This window comes from Amaranthus tricolor, chromosome 5, assembly GCF_026212465.1.
Source record: "Amaranthus tricolor cultivar Red isolate AtriRed21 chromosome 5, ASM2621246v1, whole genome shotgun sequence".
NCBI lineage: Eukaryota > Viridiplantae > Streptophyta > Magnoliopsida > Caryophyllales > Amaranthaceae > Amaranthus > Amaranthus tricolor.
Genome location: NC_080051.1, coordinates 14,859,793 through 14,876,795, shown reverse-complemented (window position 1 = coordinate 14,876,795; position 17,003 = coordinate 14,859,793). Strand labels below are relative to the sequence as shown.

Genomic DNA, 17,003 nt, shown 5'->3' with positions numbered 1-17,003 from the left:
TTGAAACTTATTGGACCTTATTTGACATTATTCTTATTGATTAGAACTAAAAGTTGAAGTGAATATATGTAGTGTCGTTCTTGGGTCCTCTCACTAAGACCTTCATAAAGTCTATTTAAGAATCTGATCTTAATCTGATTCCACATATTTACACAACGACAGCATAGACACTTTGAAACATACGTCGTCCTCTTAACTTCAAATTAGCCATAAAACACAAGTGGATATTCCTAATTGATGATTCCCTTCTAGTTCTTATTCTTGCTCCTAGTATGGACACTTCTTGATGGTGTGTTCAAAGCTGCCACACTTGAAACAATCAAGCTCAAACCTTTTATTTGAAGATTTCTTCCCTTATCTTTGTTCAATTTTAAGATTTTGTATACCTTTATGAACTTATGTACAATCCTTATAAGTTCTTCATTATTAAGGTCGAAATCATTATATTTAATAACTAAGAGTATATGCATTATTATTGGAAGCTTGTTCTTACAATTGACAAGAACTTAATCAAGTGTACTTTATACATGATATTATGGAACACTTTCGTTGATCTTTCTTGCTAACATGAAATACAGCAATCAAGTTATCCTCAAAGCCATGTAAGGGTACTCAAGAATCCCAAGAATGAAGTTGGTTTGTGGGTATTTATTTAATTGTTGAAATAATTGTAATAAATGTTTGAGGGATGATAATGCGTTAAACTTGGATCGAATTATGTATACTTCTACTATATTTTAAATAAACGTTGAAATATTTGTATATTCTTACAACAAATAAGTGCTGCGACAACAAAAAAAGATATGCCACGTTTTAAGTCGTGAGATATGTTTGGAGATAAGAATGAATTATGTACTCAATTGATATTATGAGAAAAAAAGGTAAAGGAAATCAAAGAAGAATTTAAAGTTTATGTATCTTAGGTTAACTATTTATGTTACATATAGTTTATTGTGCTTATAGATTATGCTACTAACGTGTATCTAATTTTCCAATTAAATTGCCATTAAATTATCACATTTTTTTTTCTTTATTTGCTTCTCATGTAGTTTTCTTGTTTTTGTTAAACTTGGTGCATTATTTAAAGAAATATTTGATTAGAAAGGGATGTAGTATTAAAAGAAAAAATATACTCCCCTGTCACATGGCTTTTGTTACGTTTTTTATCTTGGTTAGTTTTATTGGTTTTAAAACATATTTATTTTTGGTTATGATGGGTCTATGGTTTTAAATGGGTCTTGATTATATTTTCATATCTAAAAGTTTTTTACATTTTAAAGGTTTCATTAGTACTAAATCGATTTATGAGTTGTATATTACTCTAAATTGATAAATATACAATTAGGTTAAGAACCAAATTATATTCAATTTTGAATAGTATAATAGATCGAATCTGGAGTGGGTCTGTCGAATCTGAGTTTTAAATGTGTTTCGAAAAAGGGTCTGAATCGGATCTGGGTCTAGTGCCAAATCTGGGTCTAGTCTGAAGAACCTAGACCCAAATCCAGACTCATTTACTTTTTTGACCCATAATCGAATTAGAATTTGTGGGGTCTCAAAAAATTAGACTAAAATACTAAAAATAGAGACCATTCCTAGGTGCTAGGAGTATAAAGGAGATTTTTTACTTTTAGAAATTAGGCCTACCTACATGAAGTTTTTTTTATGTATTCTTTAAGGCATGAATGCAATTTGAATTTTGAACAATCAGTTTGAATTCACTAAATGAGGTTTCTAATAACTTTATTCAAAAAATAACATACTATAATCATGCAAAAAAGTAAAAAAATGCATAATCACCTAACTTCTAATCACTATAGTCTACTAATAATATTAGATTTTGACTTTTGAATATTATGTCTGTTTATGAAATTTGTATATTTTTCAGTTAGTTTTATTAAATTATTTATTTTTATTTTTGATTATTATTTATATTTTCTCTTTAATTCTTATCTATATATTTAACTCATTATTTTTTCTAATTCACATATTTCTTACTCTATACATAATAATTATTTTAAAAATTACTTACGTTAAATAGCTTAATAAATAGAAACTTTTAGTTTATCTTGTTTCGAAGTCGTTTCCTCATTAAATAATCTCATACAAAACAGACTGTTATTATTTTTCTCTCCCTCTCTTCGGTAAGATAAAGGATAGAAAATAAGTAAAAATGAGACAATTTGATAATAAATTAGATCACGCGTACCCAGTTATGTGCCTAATCACTCGTGCGACTGATACCAATCTATGTATGGTAGACCCTAAAATAACCCCTAAAATGCTATTATTAACGTTCTGCATGCAGCAGCCAGCCTAAGAACTTCCATTTACTTTAATCATACAAACTTCCATAAACATTTAACTATGCTAGAAGAATACCTAAAGTAGCATGCATGAGATAAGATTAAAAAATCAAAAAATAAAAGAAGATACAAAATATTATGTTTGAGAATTATAATTTCATTTGAAAATTTAAAATTGGCTCAAATTTATTATTTGAAATATCAAAAATTTTTAAATTTGGATTTTAATCAAATTCCACCAGTTTTTAAAGTAGTTAAAGTTGGGAATTTTGAGAATGATTACCCAAAATTTATTATTCTCAAATACTTATAAATACTTGTTCCCAAACACTACATAATTTTATTTTTAATTAATACGTTAAATATAATCAAGTAAAATTTTATTTGAATTATCTCTAATATAATAATTATATTATAAACCTTTTATAATTTATTATCATTATTATTATTATAAACATATTAAGATCTAAATTTGTACATAAGATAACGTGAAAAAATAAATTTATAATAAAATCTTAGGAACAAAGAAAGCACTCCTCTACCTTTAAGTTTGATGCTCGAGTAGGGATGGACCCTAAGAATCTAGATACATTTCGATTCTAATTTAAAGGTCTGAATTCACCTATTTTTGGACCCTAGGGGTCTGAGTCGAATATGGATCCATGATCTTAGATCCAAGTTTGGATAGGACACACTTTTGAAACCTAAATCAGACTTATAGACCATTTTACATTTAGTTTTTAAAAAATTATATAAAAAGTATTGTGTATTTGTTTGTTTAATTAGAAATTTTGTCATTTTATGTAATTTGAAATGCAATTGTTGTATCTATAAAAAACTTGATTAATATTTCGTTTTAAAATTTTGAATGGTTAAAAACTTGGTATATTTGATACATCAATGAGTATAAAATATTGGAAAATCCTTGTTCATTGAAAACGTTTAAATAAGTTATTGTGAATGGACGAAAATTGCAAAAAATGTTTTTCTTTTATTTTATAGTTTTTTAGAAAAAATAAAAATAGTTTTGGACTTGAATCCATATCCAAATCCTAGACCTACCAGATTTTAAGGATCTTCTCTGAATGTAAAGTTTTTGAACCCTATTAATCTTAGTCTAATAAGAAAAATGGGATCTGAAATTTGGATCGAACTAGACGTAATTCAGATCCGACTTTATCCCTATGCTCATAGATCATGCATATAAATCAAGAAAAAGAAGAAATCTATTTTTTAAATACAATGTGAGGGTGATTTGCAAGCAATTGATTGCTAGTAGTTATTTTTTAATAAATATTTTAACTTATTGATTTTATCAGTTGATTTGATTAACTGATTTATTTAGCTTATTATTTATAAGTATTTGGTAGAATTTAGCAATAGCTGAAAACTAATTAGTGTAAAAAAGAGATATAAGGACATAATAATTTAATGTTAAGTATATACTTCATTTGAAATTCAATCCTCAAGGAAAACAAGAGTAACAAAATGTGAAATTCAATCAAGTAAAACAAGAGTAACAAAATAACACATTTACAAGAGGAGCACTTAACGTGATGGTGCTCACTGCCTATTATCACAATTATACATTCAAATCATCAACTTTTCAAGATCTAAAAGCTCTTGCATAATTTAAAAGAGGGAACAAGATGAATGAGAAGGAAAATAAAATGAATAAGGGTTATTAAAAATTCAAAAAATAAAATAAAGTTAAACGAGATGGAAAATAAGATAAATGAGTATTAAAATCTCAATTAGATTGACATTGAATCCCAAAGTATTATCTGATATGTAAAAAGATAATAAAAATTGATACTTCCTACTTTTTGAATAGTACTATTACTCTTTTAAACTTATTTTAGATATTACAGTCAATATATGTGAAGAAATATAATTAAATTAAATTTATTTAAATCATCTAATTACATATTATCTTAATATAACTTTTTTTTTTATAACTTTTAGTTATACTTAGTTTTTTTGAAACGAAAAAATTTAGACCATTTCTTGATTTGTGCGTGTCATCCTTGCACATGGCCCATGCTAATCTTCTCTGTGTTGTTTTAATTCTATCAAATGTCTCCGAAGAGATTAGTTATACCTAGTTTAAGATATAAGTAATTAAAATTAAAATTATGATATAAGTAACTAAAATTAAAATTAAAATATAAGTACTTTTATAATTTTTAGTTATACTTAATTAAATTTATTTTATTATAGTTATAATTAATAGTGATAGTTTTAGGTATTACATGTCGTAATCAATTGAAGTATTTCGATAAGTAAATAGAACTAAGAAAGCCCCTGATGTGCGACTCGATTCCGCAGCTACTACAATAAGCAGTAACAAAAGGAAAGGTCATCGTAGTAATATGCTTTTCTCTTCTCCTTTGCTTAGCACAATCAACTTTCATTTTCTCTCTGTAAAATGCTGTGAAGAAAACCTTCATTCTCTCTCTCTCTCTCTCTCTCTCTCTTCGTACCAAAATGGCGGAACCACCACCAAACCCTAAACCTCGCCGCCTTACCCAATGCTACCGCCACCCAAATCTCCCTACAACCACCGGTCTTTGTGCGCCATGTCTTCGCGAACGACTCTCTCTCCTCAACCCTTCTCCTCCATGCGCAGAACCTTCCACTTCTTCTTCATGCTCCGGAGTAATTCCGGAGCTCCGGCGATGCAAGACTTTTTCGGCAAAAAATTGTGATGTTGTCGGAATGGAAGAACCTCGTCGAAGATCTTGCGATGTTCGCGGTCGTAACTCTCTTTCCTGTTTGTTTGATATCGACGATCATGATAATGTAGGGGACGCCGTCGTTTCGGTTGAATCGAGAAATTTAGGGTTTCTGAAGGAGGAAGAGGAAGAAAGGGAAGAAGTTGAAGTAGAATCTGAAGTTAGGGTTTCTGATTTTGGAAATGTGGATCATGAGTTTGAGGAATCTAAGACTATGGAAGAGTTAATAGATATTGAACTGAAAAGTAGTAATAGTAAAAAGAAGGACTTAAAAGAAATTGCTGGTAGTTTTTGGATTGCTGCATCTGTATTTAGTAAGAAGTTTCGAAAATGGGGGAAAAAGCAGAAGAAAGAGCGTGAGTGTAATGAGAATAATGCTGGTTTGGGGGAGATGAAGCTTGAGAATTTGAGAGGTCGGAGATTGAGGGACACTCAATCAGAAGTTGGTGAATATGGTTTAGGAAGAAGGTCATGTGATACGGATCCTCGAGGTTCAATTGATTTTGGGAGAGCATCGGTTGATTGTGGTGGATTTGGTAGGAGGTCATGTGACACAGATCCTAGGTTTTCAATTGATTTAGGGAGGGCATCTGTTGATTGTGGTAGGATATCGTTTGATGAGCATGGAAGGAATGAGTTTCAGGCTCCTAGAGTGTCTTGGGACGGGTATTTACTCGGTGGGAGAGCTGCATTGCCAGGTGGAAACCCGAATGTGAATAGTGCACCCATAGTATCAGTCATAGAAAATGCTATGGCTACGGTGTATGGGTTTGACAATCGAATGTTGAGTGAAGGGAAGATGAAGGTGGAGAATGGGATTGATAAAGAGAGGTGGAGGAATGGGTTTGATAGGTTTAGTTCGGTTAGGAGGGAAGCCATGGTGGTTGAAGATTGTGAACCGAAAGGATTGTCAAATGCTAGGGCTTCACCTGCTGCTATTGGGACATTCAATGAGTCTAAGTTACTAATCTCTGAGAAAGAGTTGAACGAGTGGAGGTTGAAGTCCATTTCCACCAGGGATGATAACAGCTCAGAGAGCTTTGAGACAGCTTCAAAAGACCTTGCTTCGGTTTCCAGTAGTAGTAATGGGAATGGTTTCAAGAAATGCCGGCAATGGAGCAAGCTGTGGAGTATTTGGGGTTTATTAAACCGTAAAAAGGGCGATAAATTTAGGAACGAAGGTGAAAGGGAGTATCTAGAGAACCCTGATGCCGAATCTATGTACGATAGTTCTAGGAAACTAACACGAAGCCAAAGCAATTCGAGCTTGAGGAGCTCATCCATGGTAGTCGGATCAGCTAGTGGAATGACCGGTAGAAACGAATCGAAGGCCATTGTTAAGAGTAGGCAGGAAGCTGTAGTTTTATCGAGGAATCGAAGTGCCCGGTACTCACCTAATCACCTTGATAACGGTTTGCTAAGATTCTATTTGACACCTTTGAGGAGCCGTAGGAGAAATAGGGTAGGTAAAAGTAGGATGAAGAATTCAAAATCCTTGGCTAGAAGTGTACTAAGATTGTAGAACTGAAACAGTAGATCAGAGCAGTTCATGTTGATATAAGAATCTGCAGTGCAGATCATTTTGTAAAGACACTTGTAATTTGTTTAATCTTTGCTTTCATGATAAAAGTTACTATTATTACCTTGTACAACACTTTGATGATGCATTTTTACATTTACATGATCAATTTGTCAATTACTCTATGCTAATAATTGTTCTTTTGTGTTGAATGTATGCTTTTCTATGTATAGAATCTGTCATCTCACAGAGTAATCATGTTTTTCTCATACTTCTATTATGTGTTCAGTCAGTGACTATATTAAAAATAAATCTTTGTTATCATTAGCTAATAATTCGACTCCCAAATCCTCCCATTTGGGATAATTAAATGTTGTTCGATATCCAGGGGCACACTATAATGAATTCATCTGTTTTTCTAGTTAGCATAAGATGTTTTTTGTTTACAAGAAGTTACTAGGTCAGATTTTCTATATCTTGGCTTTTTCCATTAATTAGCAGATTTGAAAATGATTGTCAAATTGTATTAACCTTATGGGTTGTTTGATAAGTGGTATTAAACGGTGGTAATGAGAATGAAAATTAGTGTAATTTTGGTTGAAAAATCTCTTGCTATCTTGATGGTCATGCTTACCCAACTTTAATTATCTTATTTTGTTCATAAATTTCACTCCAATGCATTACTATTGGAAGATTTAGTATTAGGCGTAATGGAAATTTCTAAACCAAAAAACGTTTTTGTGATCAAAGTTGCATTTACATGGGAATGAAATGTAATTTTTAATGATATTTTACAATATAAATCATTCTCATTATCACCATTTAGTATCACTAACCAAATGAGCTGTTGGAGTTTAAGGCATATTCTCTACTATCGCTCAAAGTATGAAACAAATTCGAGATGATCCTACTTCAGAAGGCTTAGTTGCCTTTCGTGGCTTCAAATTGTCTTCCTTCACTCCCCCATTTTCGTTAATTTCTTTGGTGATTATAACTTCCAGGACGTTGATATGAGCAGTTGTTTTGATTACAATTCATGAAATGACCAAGCTTGCTTTTATAAGCCAACTCGTCTAAAACTTTCTTTGATCACGACATTGAGGGAGATTGTGCTCTTGTTCCTTGTGGTAATCACACCACAAATCCATATCCCTTTTGTTTTTTAAGGTGATGACTCTTAGTGGGATGGGTAATTGATCTCGGTTGGCATAAAAGATACCTTTCCAGCTCTTGTTGAAACGTAGATCCATTCCTCCATCATTTGGTTCCTTTGATTCAAAAGTCGGGTAAGCTTGAGCATTGGAATGCAAATCATTAACTCGGTGAGTTGCTTTAATTGCTCAAATCTAGTCGTTTGGTTCGTATTGGGTTGAGTACAATGCCTCCGAGTTTGGTTACCACTCTAATTGTACGCATTATGCTCTACCCTAGGATAAGAAATGGGTGGGATGCCACTCTGAACTAGTTTAAATACTCAGGGACGATCTTTGATGGATTAGATACCCCAAAAAGCGTCTCATCCACAATGCGTGCACTGTAAGGGAACCTATCCCATGTCTCAGTGATAATACTGGTAGCCCCAAACAAGATTAAATAAGAACCATGTGTTGGTTGATGGGCATTAATAGGTCGTGGTGAAACAGGAGGAATATAATGGACGCACTCAAGCTGTCTAACTTTCCTCACTAGCATGTACAACTCAATGATATCAAAGCAAGTACTACAACCAATATATACGGTGGTAGGGTGTTTACTCGATAATGCTGATGAATCAGTCAAGTATGGAGTCAAGTCAACCTACAAATGAACTAACAATTAATAAAATAATCTTATTTAAACTAGAAATAACACCGAAATAACATATCTAAAACATTACCCGAGTCTCTGATATAAATCCAAATTCTCCTACAGGTAGTCAGTTTGGATACATAAAGGATTTCTTCATCGGTGTTCACAACTTCGTCCACGTCTTGTTTGGAACTGTAATAACCGTTTTTTTTAAATAATAATAATAATAATAAATAAATTTAAGAAAAAATAAAATTCAAAAAAAAAAAAAAAAAAAAACATAACTCCCCATTAACAATAACTTCCCACTCCTCCCTCTAAACCTCATAACTAACCTCATTTACCTCTTATAAATCAAACCAATTACCCTTAATTTCATTCACATTATTACTCACACTCCTTTCTTCTCTTACAAATTACTTCCTCCATCTCCCATTTGCTTAAAATTCAGTCAACAAAACGCAAGATTTTGATATTTAAGGTATGAAATTTCATCTCTTTATAATATTGTTCTACCAATTTCAATCCAAATTACACATTTTGCATTTGAAAAAAAAAATTTTTAATTCTGACCTTAGCTTTTCCGGCGATACGACGGTCACCGGGATACCACCGGCGTGCGATGGCGGACACCGGAGCCACCGCCGGCCGACACCTTCTCCTTCTTCCTTCTCTCCCCTCCTTCCCTTTCTTCTTTCTTTTCGTGGGTTACTGGAACTCACCACTTCTCTTTTTTTTTATACAATAATTATGATTATTATTATTATTATTATTGTTTAAATTTATTCTTTTTTTTTAATAAAGTATATAAGATAAAAAGGAGTCTTTTAAATTATTTTTTGAATGGGTTGATCGGGGTATTAAATTGAGATATATTATTTTCTCGTGTAGACAGCGGATTCGTAGACAGAGATTATTAGAAGCGTACGTTGTCTAGGATCGCGTGACAAGGTAATTCTCAATGTCCATCTAATTAGGATTGTCCCGTTAGTATTATGTGCTAAGTGATAATTAATGTGTTTAAATGGATGCATGATTTGATATGACATTATTTTATATGATGTTATGCTTAATATATTCTCAAATTATATTTACTATTATTTTTGTCAAACTTGAATTTATAATTTTTATTTCGATAAAATTTATATTATTATTTTGATAACGAAATTAGATACGATTTAAATTGGAAGAGAAATATTTATGATAATAATTCCTATTGCCACCAATTGATGTTAGAATGGTGATTTGAAAAATGAGATTTCAGTTGGATATTTGTGAGATATATATTTATTGGGAAAATTTATAATCATAAAATAAATTGTATAATGAATGTTTGTGTGCTCGCGACTAATTATTAAAATATATTAAATCACGTAAAGTGTAACATGAGGGAAACGAAGCTCTTATATTTATTGTGATCCAAGTATAAGGGTGATGAACAGGTTGTCCTGTTTGGTTAGTATAGCTGCCGACAGGTATTATTATTTCTGATACTTGATACGATGTTTGGTCTTCCTTCTATTTGTTGTGATCCAAGTAGAAGGGGTGTGCACACTAGGGTTCCCTGAGACTACTCTGCTGGCCTTGAATTATTTGGGGTGACGACCTCTTGTTGAAGTAGGTATAGGGGTAAAGTCTCGGCCTACTGGCGTTCTCGTTCCCTCAAATTTAAAATTGATTATGTGTTTGTCATTATTAATTATCAAATTAATAAATTGGTTTATGTGATATTATATATATTATTTTCTCAAATTGTCTTCTATTAAACTCAGCTATATGTTATTTTCTAAAATTATTTCTAATTTGATTATATTGTATTTTCTTAAATCATTTTCAAACTTAATCGTCTTACGGGATGGAGTTGAAATTACTCAATTTTTCTGATTTTGGGAGTTTTTCCCTAGTTTTTTTTTTCTTGCATTCTTATGTTACAGGTTATTGCTTGCATGGGAATCGCGGAGTGAGGATCACTTAGAAATATAGCTTTTACTAGAGTCATATTTCAGTTTAAATTTTACCTTAGGTTGTTTAAATTTTATATGGACACAAATTACGTTTCAGTCTTTCTTATGTTGTAAGACCCTTTGTTGGATTTAAAATTATTAAGTTATTTCTTAGTCGTTAAGCCTTACATTTATTTTATTAGAAATAGATGTGGCGGTAACACTCCCATGAGTAGGTTTTGGCTCATGTTTTTCATTAAAGGTGTTTTCAAAAATCCGACCTATTCTGAGGGTGTTACAGGGACATCACGGTGATGAGGATGAGGGCGAAAGGTCGACAACTACTCGTGAATTTATGTCTATATCAGTGTCAGACATTGTCTAATGATCTTGTAAGTACGCCAGAGTAATCGCCCCCACGAAATCTCATCTTATTCATCATACACAACAAACGTAGGGTAAGGCCTCATCCCAATCATTGTCTTGTTGACTAGCTGTGTCGACCCCACAATAGCCATGTAATATTCTGTAGACTGCACTTGTAATGAGTAAGTCTTGTTGCACAGGCTTATAAGGTCGCTGATGTTGATGCTCATACTAGTGAACATTCTTGCCATACGAAGTTCGCTCATTGGCTCCCCAAATAACCTTCTGAGAGCCAGTGTCAATGTCTTGAAGGTTCTTCCAGCAACAAACCACCAATACACAAGCAAAGTATGTGTTGCATGTCGTGTAAAATAATAGTCATCTCTCCCTAAGGCATTCGAAAGGTGTTGGTATTCGGTTGCCACCTCTCAAAAAAGGCAAATATCAAAGCATAGTCAACATCTTGATGCATGATGCAAGACATTTGGCCTAAAGAAGTACCATATGACTTTCTATACAACTTATCACACATATCTCTAAGTCTGATGATGGCCTCCGCCGTCTTTTTCCTAGTATGATGCTCCAGAATAAGAGGCATATGCTCACTGCCATAGTAAATAACCCTAGCTATGTTCCCTCCATAGCTAGGCAACAATCTATTATCCGTAGGTCCACCTAGATGGGGTGTAGATGTGTAGTAATCACCTAGTCCTTATTGGTTGTGCCAACGTCTCCTAATCTAGGGGGCTAACTTATCGACTAGGCTCTCTGATAGGGCATCAGGACCACCAGAAGTACTAGACCCGCCTATGTGCACAAAAATGTAACCTTCATTTCTCAGGTAATCGTCCAATCTATAAGCTATCCCGCAGACCCCTGATATTCACTATGTCTCTCCTCCTCATCCTTGTCCCCAAGTAACTTCATGTGCTCGTAGGATCATTTATATATGTACGCATCTGTTTTAAGGTGCTCGACCGTAGGAATTGACTTTGCCTAACCATCTTCTCCTACCTAGCACGATGGGTTGACCGGATAACACTGCTCTCATGAGGGTTGCCTCTGAGAAGCGTTGGTCTAGAGATGTTGCCACACAATAGACCCTTAAAAATAACTCTTGTCTCTACTTTTATTACCAACCATATTACTATATAAATTAATAGTTTATAAAATAACAACACAAGTAACTAATTATTAAATAATATAAAATTACACAATTATTAATACAAAAAATCACTAATCAATTAATTTTAAAAATAATAATGATTGCATATTAATTAATAACAACAAAAAAAATTAACAAAAAAATAAAAAATAATCGCAAGTTAATTAATAATAATGAAACAAAACAAAAGAAGAATTACAAAGTCACGCAAAACGTGTAACTAAATCTAGGCCACATATTTAGTACGACTTTACTCCAATTTAGATTTTCTTTTTAATTTCAAATTGACAAAGATTAATTTAGAAATTATCTCAATTTGTTTTTGCATCATAAATGCCTTGTTTATAAGCTTTGTAATGAAGAAAACTTAATTGTAATTTTTAGTAATTGCTAAAGCACAAATTCTCGTATAAGATAGGTCTCATACTTAGGTTAATAGTCTAATAATAAAAATTTTTAGCTATTAGGCTTCTTGTTTTAAGGCTGTCTTACCGTACCATGAGATTGTCTCATAAAAAATGAGTTGTAAATAAAAAGTAAAGTGTTGTGAGGACATTTATAGAGAGAAAGGATTGGGAGGGTATTTTCATAAATTTATTTTAAAAATTGGCGAATTTTAAGAAGCGGGATCAAAATTTGCTTCAAATTAACACATAACATTCAGTTAAATTGATAACAACATGCCCCATAAGCCCATACACGCAATGATAGAAGAACCACCCTAAAAAAGTCAAACGTATGTAATATTACCTTCATAATATCATAAGATGCCGTTTCTAATTGACGTTTAATTGCAAACATCTACAACTATACATCATAATTGGAAACATAACATAGATCTTTAACTAATGCACAAAAACATTCAATCAAGGTAATCAAAACAAAATCCCCATCAAGATATGTGACCAAAAGTTCAGGCCAAAATATTTTGCTACTCCTAGTATCAGATACTTCTATTTGAGAACACCTTTGTGATTTGTGTAACACTTATGAACATAAGAACAAAGGAAATCTTCTGAACTACAAGGGAACTTCAAAAGAGCAGTTCAGTAAGATACCAACCGAGTATATTGTGTCATCTTCTGCCAGTCAAGTAATGTGGCTTCACAAGTTTTGTACTATCATCGCTATCGTGCACAGTTATTTTGAGAGAATTCTCGGCATTGCCAACTTCTTCATCATCGCTATCGAGCACTTTTCTTCCTGACCGAGTTAACATGCCAATGCGCCTAGGAATATACACGTTAAGATAATAATTTGCGATATCCATCCTGGTCTTGGATGGGAAGGCCGACATAGCTGGCTGCAGAAAACTCTTGTTTTTCGACACTGGATTTGCCTTGACGAGGCTATCAAATCTCTTCTTTTGCTTTGAGCTCCAAGACCTCTCAACATATTCACCCATCTCGTTGAATTTCCAACTCTCAAATGCGGGACCAAGTTCTGCTTGCAACTTAGTTTTCGCTTTGGAAATGTGTAGCTTTACACAGATTGGAGTACCGGGAGAAAAGCAACCGCAAAAACTAGGCCTTCCCTTTCCGATTTCAAATTCTGAATCTTTATTCTCATTTTCAAGTGGCCAGATTCTGGTACCTGACCACTTTGAAGTATCTGAATCACCATTTACACGCGTTTCGTTAGGCGCCCCCTTCCATTCCGGCACATTCACTTGGAATCGAGAACCAATAGGTATTACTAACGCTGGTAGACAAGCATCCAAGTATTCTAACCAGTCTTCTTGGGATGATTGCGGACATTTTTTCTTTGTCTTTTGCATCGCGACTGTATCAAACTGTTATCTAGTTTTTCGAAACATTTATACCCAAATCATAAACGTTTAGTACAATGGAGTAAACTTGCAGATTCTCAATATTCACAAGAACCAAGATCTCTGTACATGTGCATGCTCTTAAAATCAAAAGGACAATATTGTTTAATTCACCTTATACTTCAATGCTGGAGAATTCTTTCTGGTTCCTCACAAATCGACTGATCTCACCAGTGACGATCTGTTCACCCGGAAATAAAGTTAAATAGATTGAACAAATTGATAAATATGTTACTGGGCTTGTACACTATAAGACCTGCACAAGAGCAGAGTTGATTGTACACTATAACACTACAAAACCAATTGGTAAAAGGAGGAGTAACCCATCAAGCTTATATGTTAGCCATCATGGCCAACAACTACCCCCAGGAAGCGAGGATCCCATATGCACAAGACATAGCAGTAAATAATTTATTTTTCATCATTTTATTTCCATAGATCTTGGAGTATATTTTATATTCTCACCATCCAGGAAAAGTAGCTACAATGAACTCTTACGCTTTGTTTAGATCGAGGGAATTGGAGGAAAAGGTAGTGAAGGGATTTGAAGCGATATAATTTTTTTGTTTGGATATCAATTTTAGAGGGCGGGGATTTGAATTGAAGGGATTAAGTCACTTAATTTTGTTAACAGAAGGAAAATGTTATTTCTCTTCCTCTTCGTTTTTGTCCCTCCTAAACAGACAAGGGATACTTCCCTTATTATGCCCTCCCAATCCTTCCCTTACCTTCCTTTCTTGTCCCTCTTAAAATGTTTTCCAAACAAAGTATTAATGTATGTAATGCAAGTATATACAAGAAAACAAATAGTGCCTGCCTTGGGTTACATGATGTGACTTATTCTCCATACTAGACATAACACATGGAGAAAAGAATAGAAAGAAGCATGATCTATGAAGAAACATCTAGGGAAAAGACAACAAAGAACCAAACAAATTTATTTTCCTATTTAGTGAAATTTTTTACATTAATTAGTCCCAATTTCAAGACCAATTTTTTTAAAAAATTATATAACGATAGAACAAATTAAATGTACTACAAGTAATAAATCAATTGACGGGACAATCATAGTCAAAAAATACGGTGATGCAGATGATATTTTACGGTATGCAAAACAATTAGACAACTCAATCTATAGGGAAGGAATACTCATTCTATATAAGAACTACATTTAACATCCTTGATTTGCCTATTTGAAAAACCCAATTTAATGAGATAATGCTTTCACAAATTCATAAAAAGGCACATGAATAGTGAAATCTCCAAAAAACTAAAGTATAGAACACCATTTGATTACCCTAACACATAATACAACATCAAAAGAATAAGGAGTGCACTAATATGCATACCAATGCCAATTATTTCAAAAGATTCAAATTGATCCCATAACATTCTTTTGGTGTTAGGATAAGAAAACTATTTAGAAGTACTTCTACAAGAAAAAGAAAAAAAAAAAGAAAAAAAAAGGGGGAAATGCCTTTTTCTTCAAATTTCAATATTTGGTACAAATGTGGGCAAAGAAAGACGTAAACACATTCTGATTACCAAACAAATAAATCAAATAACCCAAAACTTCAGGAGAAAATTATTTTCTTTCACTTCAAAAAAAAAAAAAACAGGAGACTAATAACAATAAGGAAATCTAAGCAACAACATCTCACTTCCGAAAAGTACGCAATTAAATTAAATTGAATTCAAAATAAAGAAAATTATACTATCACTCCAAAAATTTCCCAAATCAGATTGTATGATTTCAATAAAAAGGAACTAATCATTCTGGGTCAAATCTAGACTGCCTATTAATAATAGTTAAAGAACAAAAATTGACCACAAAAATCAAACAACATTGAAAGAAGAACTTAACAAAAACCCAATTCATAAATTAAAACAAAAAAGAAAACCCAAGATTACAAACCTTGTATGCTTTGTGAGTGCAACTAAGAAACAAAATCGGAGCTCCATTTTCTGTTCAATAAAAATAAGATAAAAAGAACCAAATAAGGATGGATGAAATGGAGATTTATGTGATGAATTGGAAAGAAGAAATGACGACGAAAAGTGGGTTTGTGGTGAAGAAGGTGGTTATGGCGGTGGTGGTGGATGGTGTTTGAAGGAGGTTAAAAGCCTAAAATGGTTGAAAGAGGGAAGAAGGGAGAAAATTCTTTCTTTGTTTTTTTTGGTTTAATTGTTTGTTTTTTTTTAAAAATTAAAACTTATTGTCTAAATTGTTTTAAGTAGCTTTTTAAAATATTTAATTAACTAAGGATTATGGGAAATAAAATATAAAATTGAAAGCACTAATAAATTGTTTTATAAATGACATTTTCAATGGAAAAGAAAGTTTGTGTGTTTTTGATTGTTAATTTAGAAGAAAAAAATAATCAATTCAAGAAACTAGGGTGACACAAACCCTAGTTGACAAATCAATTCATATTTATAAAGTTTGAGATTGATATCTATTATGGGCTTATTGATGTTTGGGCTTTTCTCTGCCTTTATTTAATTATATTAAATCGGGCTTCATTCGTAATAATGTGGTTGTTGGATAAGTTGTATTATTATGTGCCACATAGTTTAGATACTTTTTTCTAAATAAAATTTGGTACATTCATTTAAGTAAATCGAAATAAGCCAAGGTAATGAAACATGGGTGATAGGATCCATACAAAATTATTCATTTGAAACTTACGTATCCCATCTAGAAACTACGTGAGCAACATTATTCTCAACCCTACGAACATAAATACATTTAAAACCAATAAAACAATACTTCTAATATAAAATGCGATCATAGAGTAAGTGAAATGCAGATAAACCAAGAACTCCTATTCTAATAGTTGAAATGGTGTTCATTGAGTTTCCTTCAAAATGTATGTGAGTGAAACCAAGTTTCAGAGCCAATTCGAAGCAAAAGCTATATCAGTCTCTTTACATATGTTACCATCCCAATACGCTTCCACCCTTCTTACTCCAGCATCAATCATTGTCCCATCTTTATAACGTAATACCACACCCAAGCCTCTATCAAAACTAGTGGTTACATTGGCATCAAAGTTCACTTCAATGCAGCCTTTATCTGGTGGTTCCCACGAAATATATCTGCTTATCTCTATCCTTCTTACGCAAAATACTTTAGTTGCATAAGCCTCCTTTTTGTGGTGACTTTTGATGAAGCTTGTGGCAATCTTAGTGTGATTCATATCATCATTTTGGAAAACCTTCTTGTTTCTAATAAACCATGTTATTCTTAAGAAAACACAAACAATATAAACATCTTCCTTTGAAAATTTATTGTATATCCAAGTGAAAAGATATATAACGAAACCATGAAGAACATCAGTTAAATAATTGAC

At 32.6% G+C, this 17,003-nt stretch overlaps 2 protein-coding genes and 1 non-coding gene across 4 annotated transcripts; 1 reads left to right on the top strand and 2 right to left on the bottom strand.

Annotated features, from left to right (window-relative positions):
* Positions 1–4,295: 4,295 nt before the first annotated feature.
* On the bottom strand, positions 4,296–4,398 carry LOC130814369 (U6 spliceosomal RNA). Its single transcript, XR_009042396.1, has one exon. It is a non-coding gene; the product is annotated as a U6 spliceosomal RNA (small nuclear RNA).
* A 272-nt stretch (positions 4,399–4,670) lies between these two features.
* Positions 4,671–6,770, top strand: LOC130813715 (protein OCTOPUS). The gene has a single exon (XM_057679561.1). It carries the CDS (start codon positions 4,794–4,796, stop codon positions 6,561–6,563), a length of 1,770 nt encoding a protein of 589 aa, XP_057535544.1. The 5' UTR covers positions 4,671–4,793; the 3' UTR covers positions 6,564–6,770.
* A 5,797-nt stretch (positions 6,771–12,567) lies between these two features.
* Positions 12,568–15,927, bottom strand: LOC130813717 (AT-rich interactive domain-containing protein 1-like). 2 transcript variants are annotated; one of them, XM_057679565.1, is made up of 3 exons: positions 15,566–15,927; positions 13,765–13,831; positions 12,568–13,621 (listed from the first exon to the last, which is right to left on the bottom strand). In XM_057679565.1, the coding sequence occupies exon 3, from the start codon at positions 13,597–13,599 to the stop codon at positions 12,898–12,900; it is 702 nt and encodes a 233-aa protein (XP_057535548.1). In that variant the 5' UTR covers positions 13,600–13,621; positions 13,765–13,831; positions 15,566–15,927; the 3' UTR covers positions 12,568–12,897. The 2 variants fall into 2 exon arrangements, with proteins under 2 accessions (XP_057535548.1, XP_057535547.1); XM_057679564.1 differs by having other exon boundaries at positions 12,568–13,831; positions 15,566–15,924.
* Between the last annotated feature and the right edge of the window lie 1,076 nt (positions 15,928–17,003).

What these genes read in the sequence shown, in the direction of transcription:
- LOC130813715 (XM_057679561.1), top strand. Translation starts at nt 4,794, where the DNA reads ATGGCGGAACCACCACCAAACCCTAAACCTCGCCGCCTTACCCAATGC.
- LOC130813717 (XM_057679565.1), bottom strand. Translation starts at nt 13,599, where the DNA reads ATGCAAAAGACAAAGAAAAAATGTCCGCAATCATCCCAAGAAGACTGG.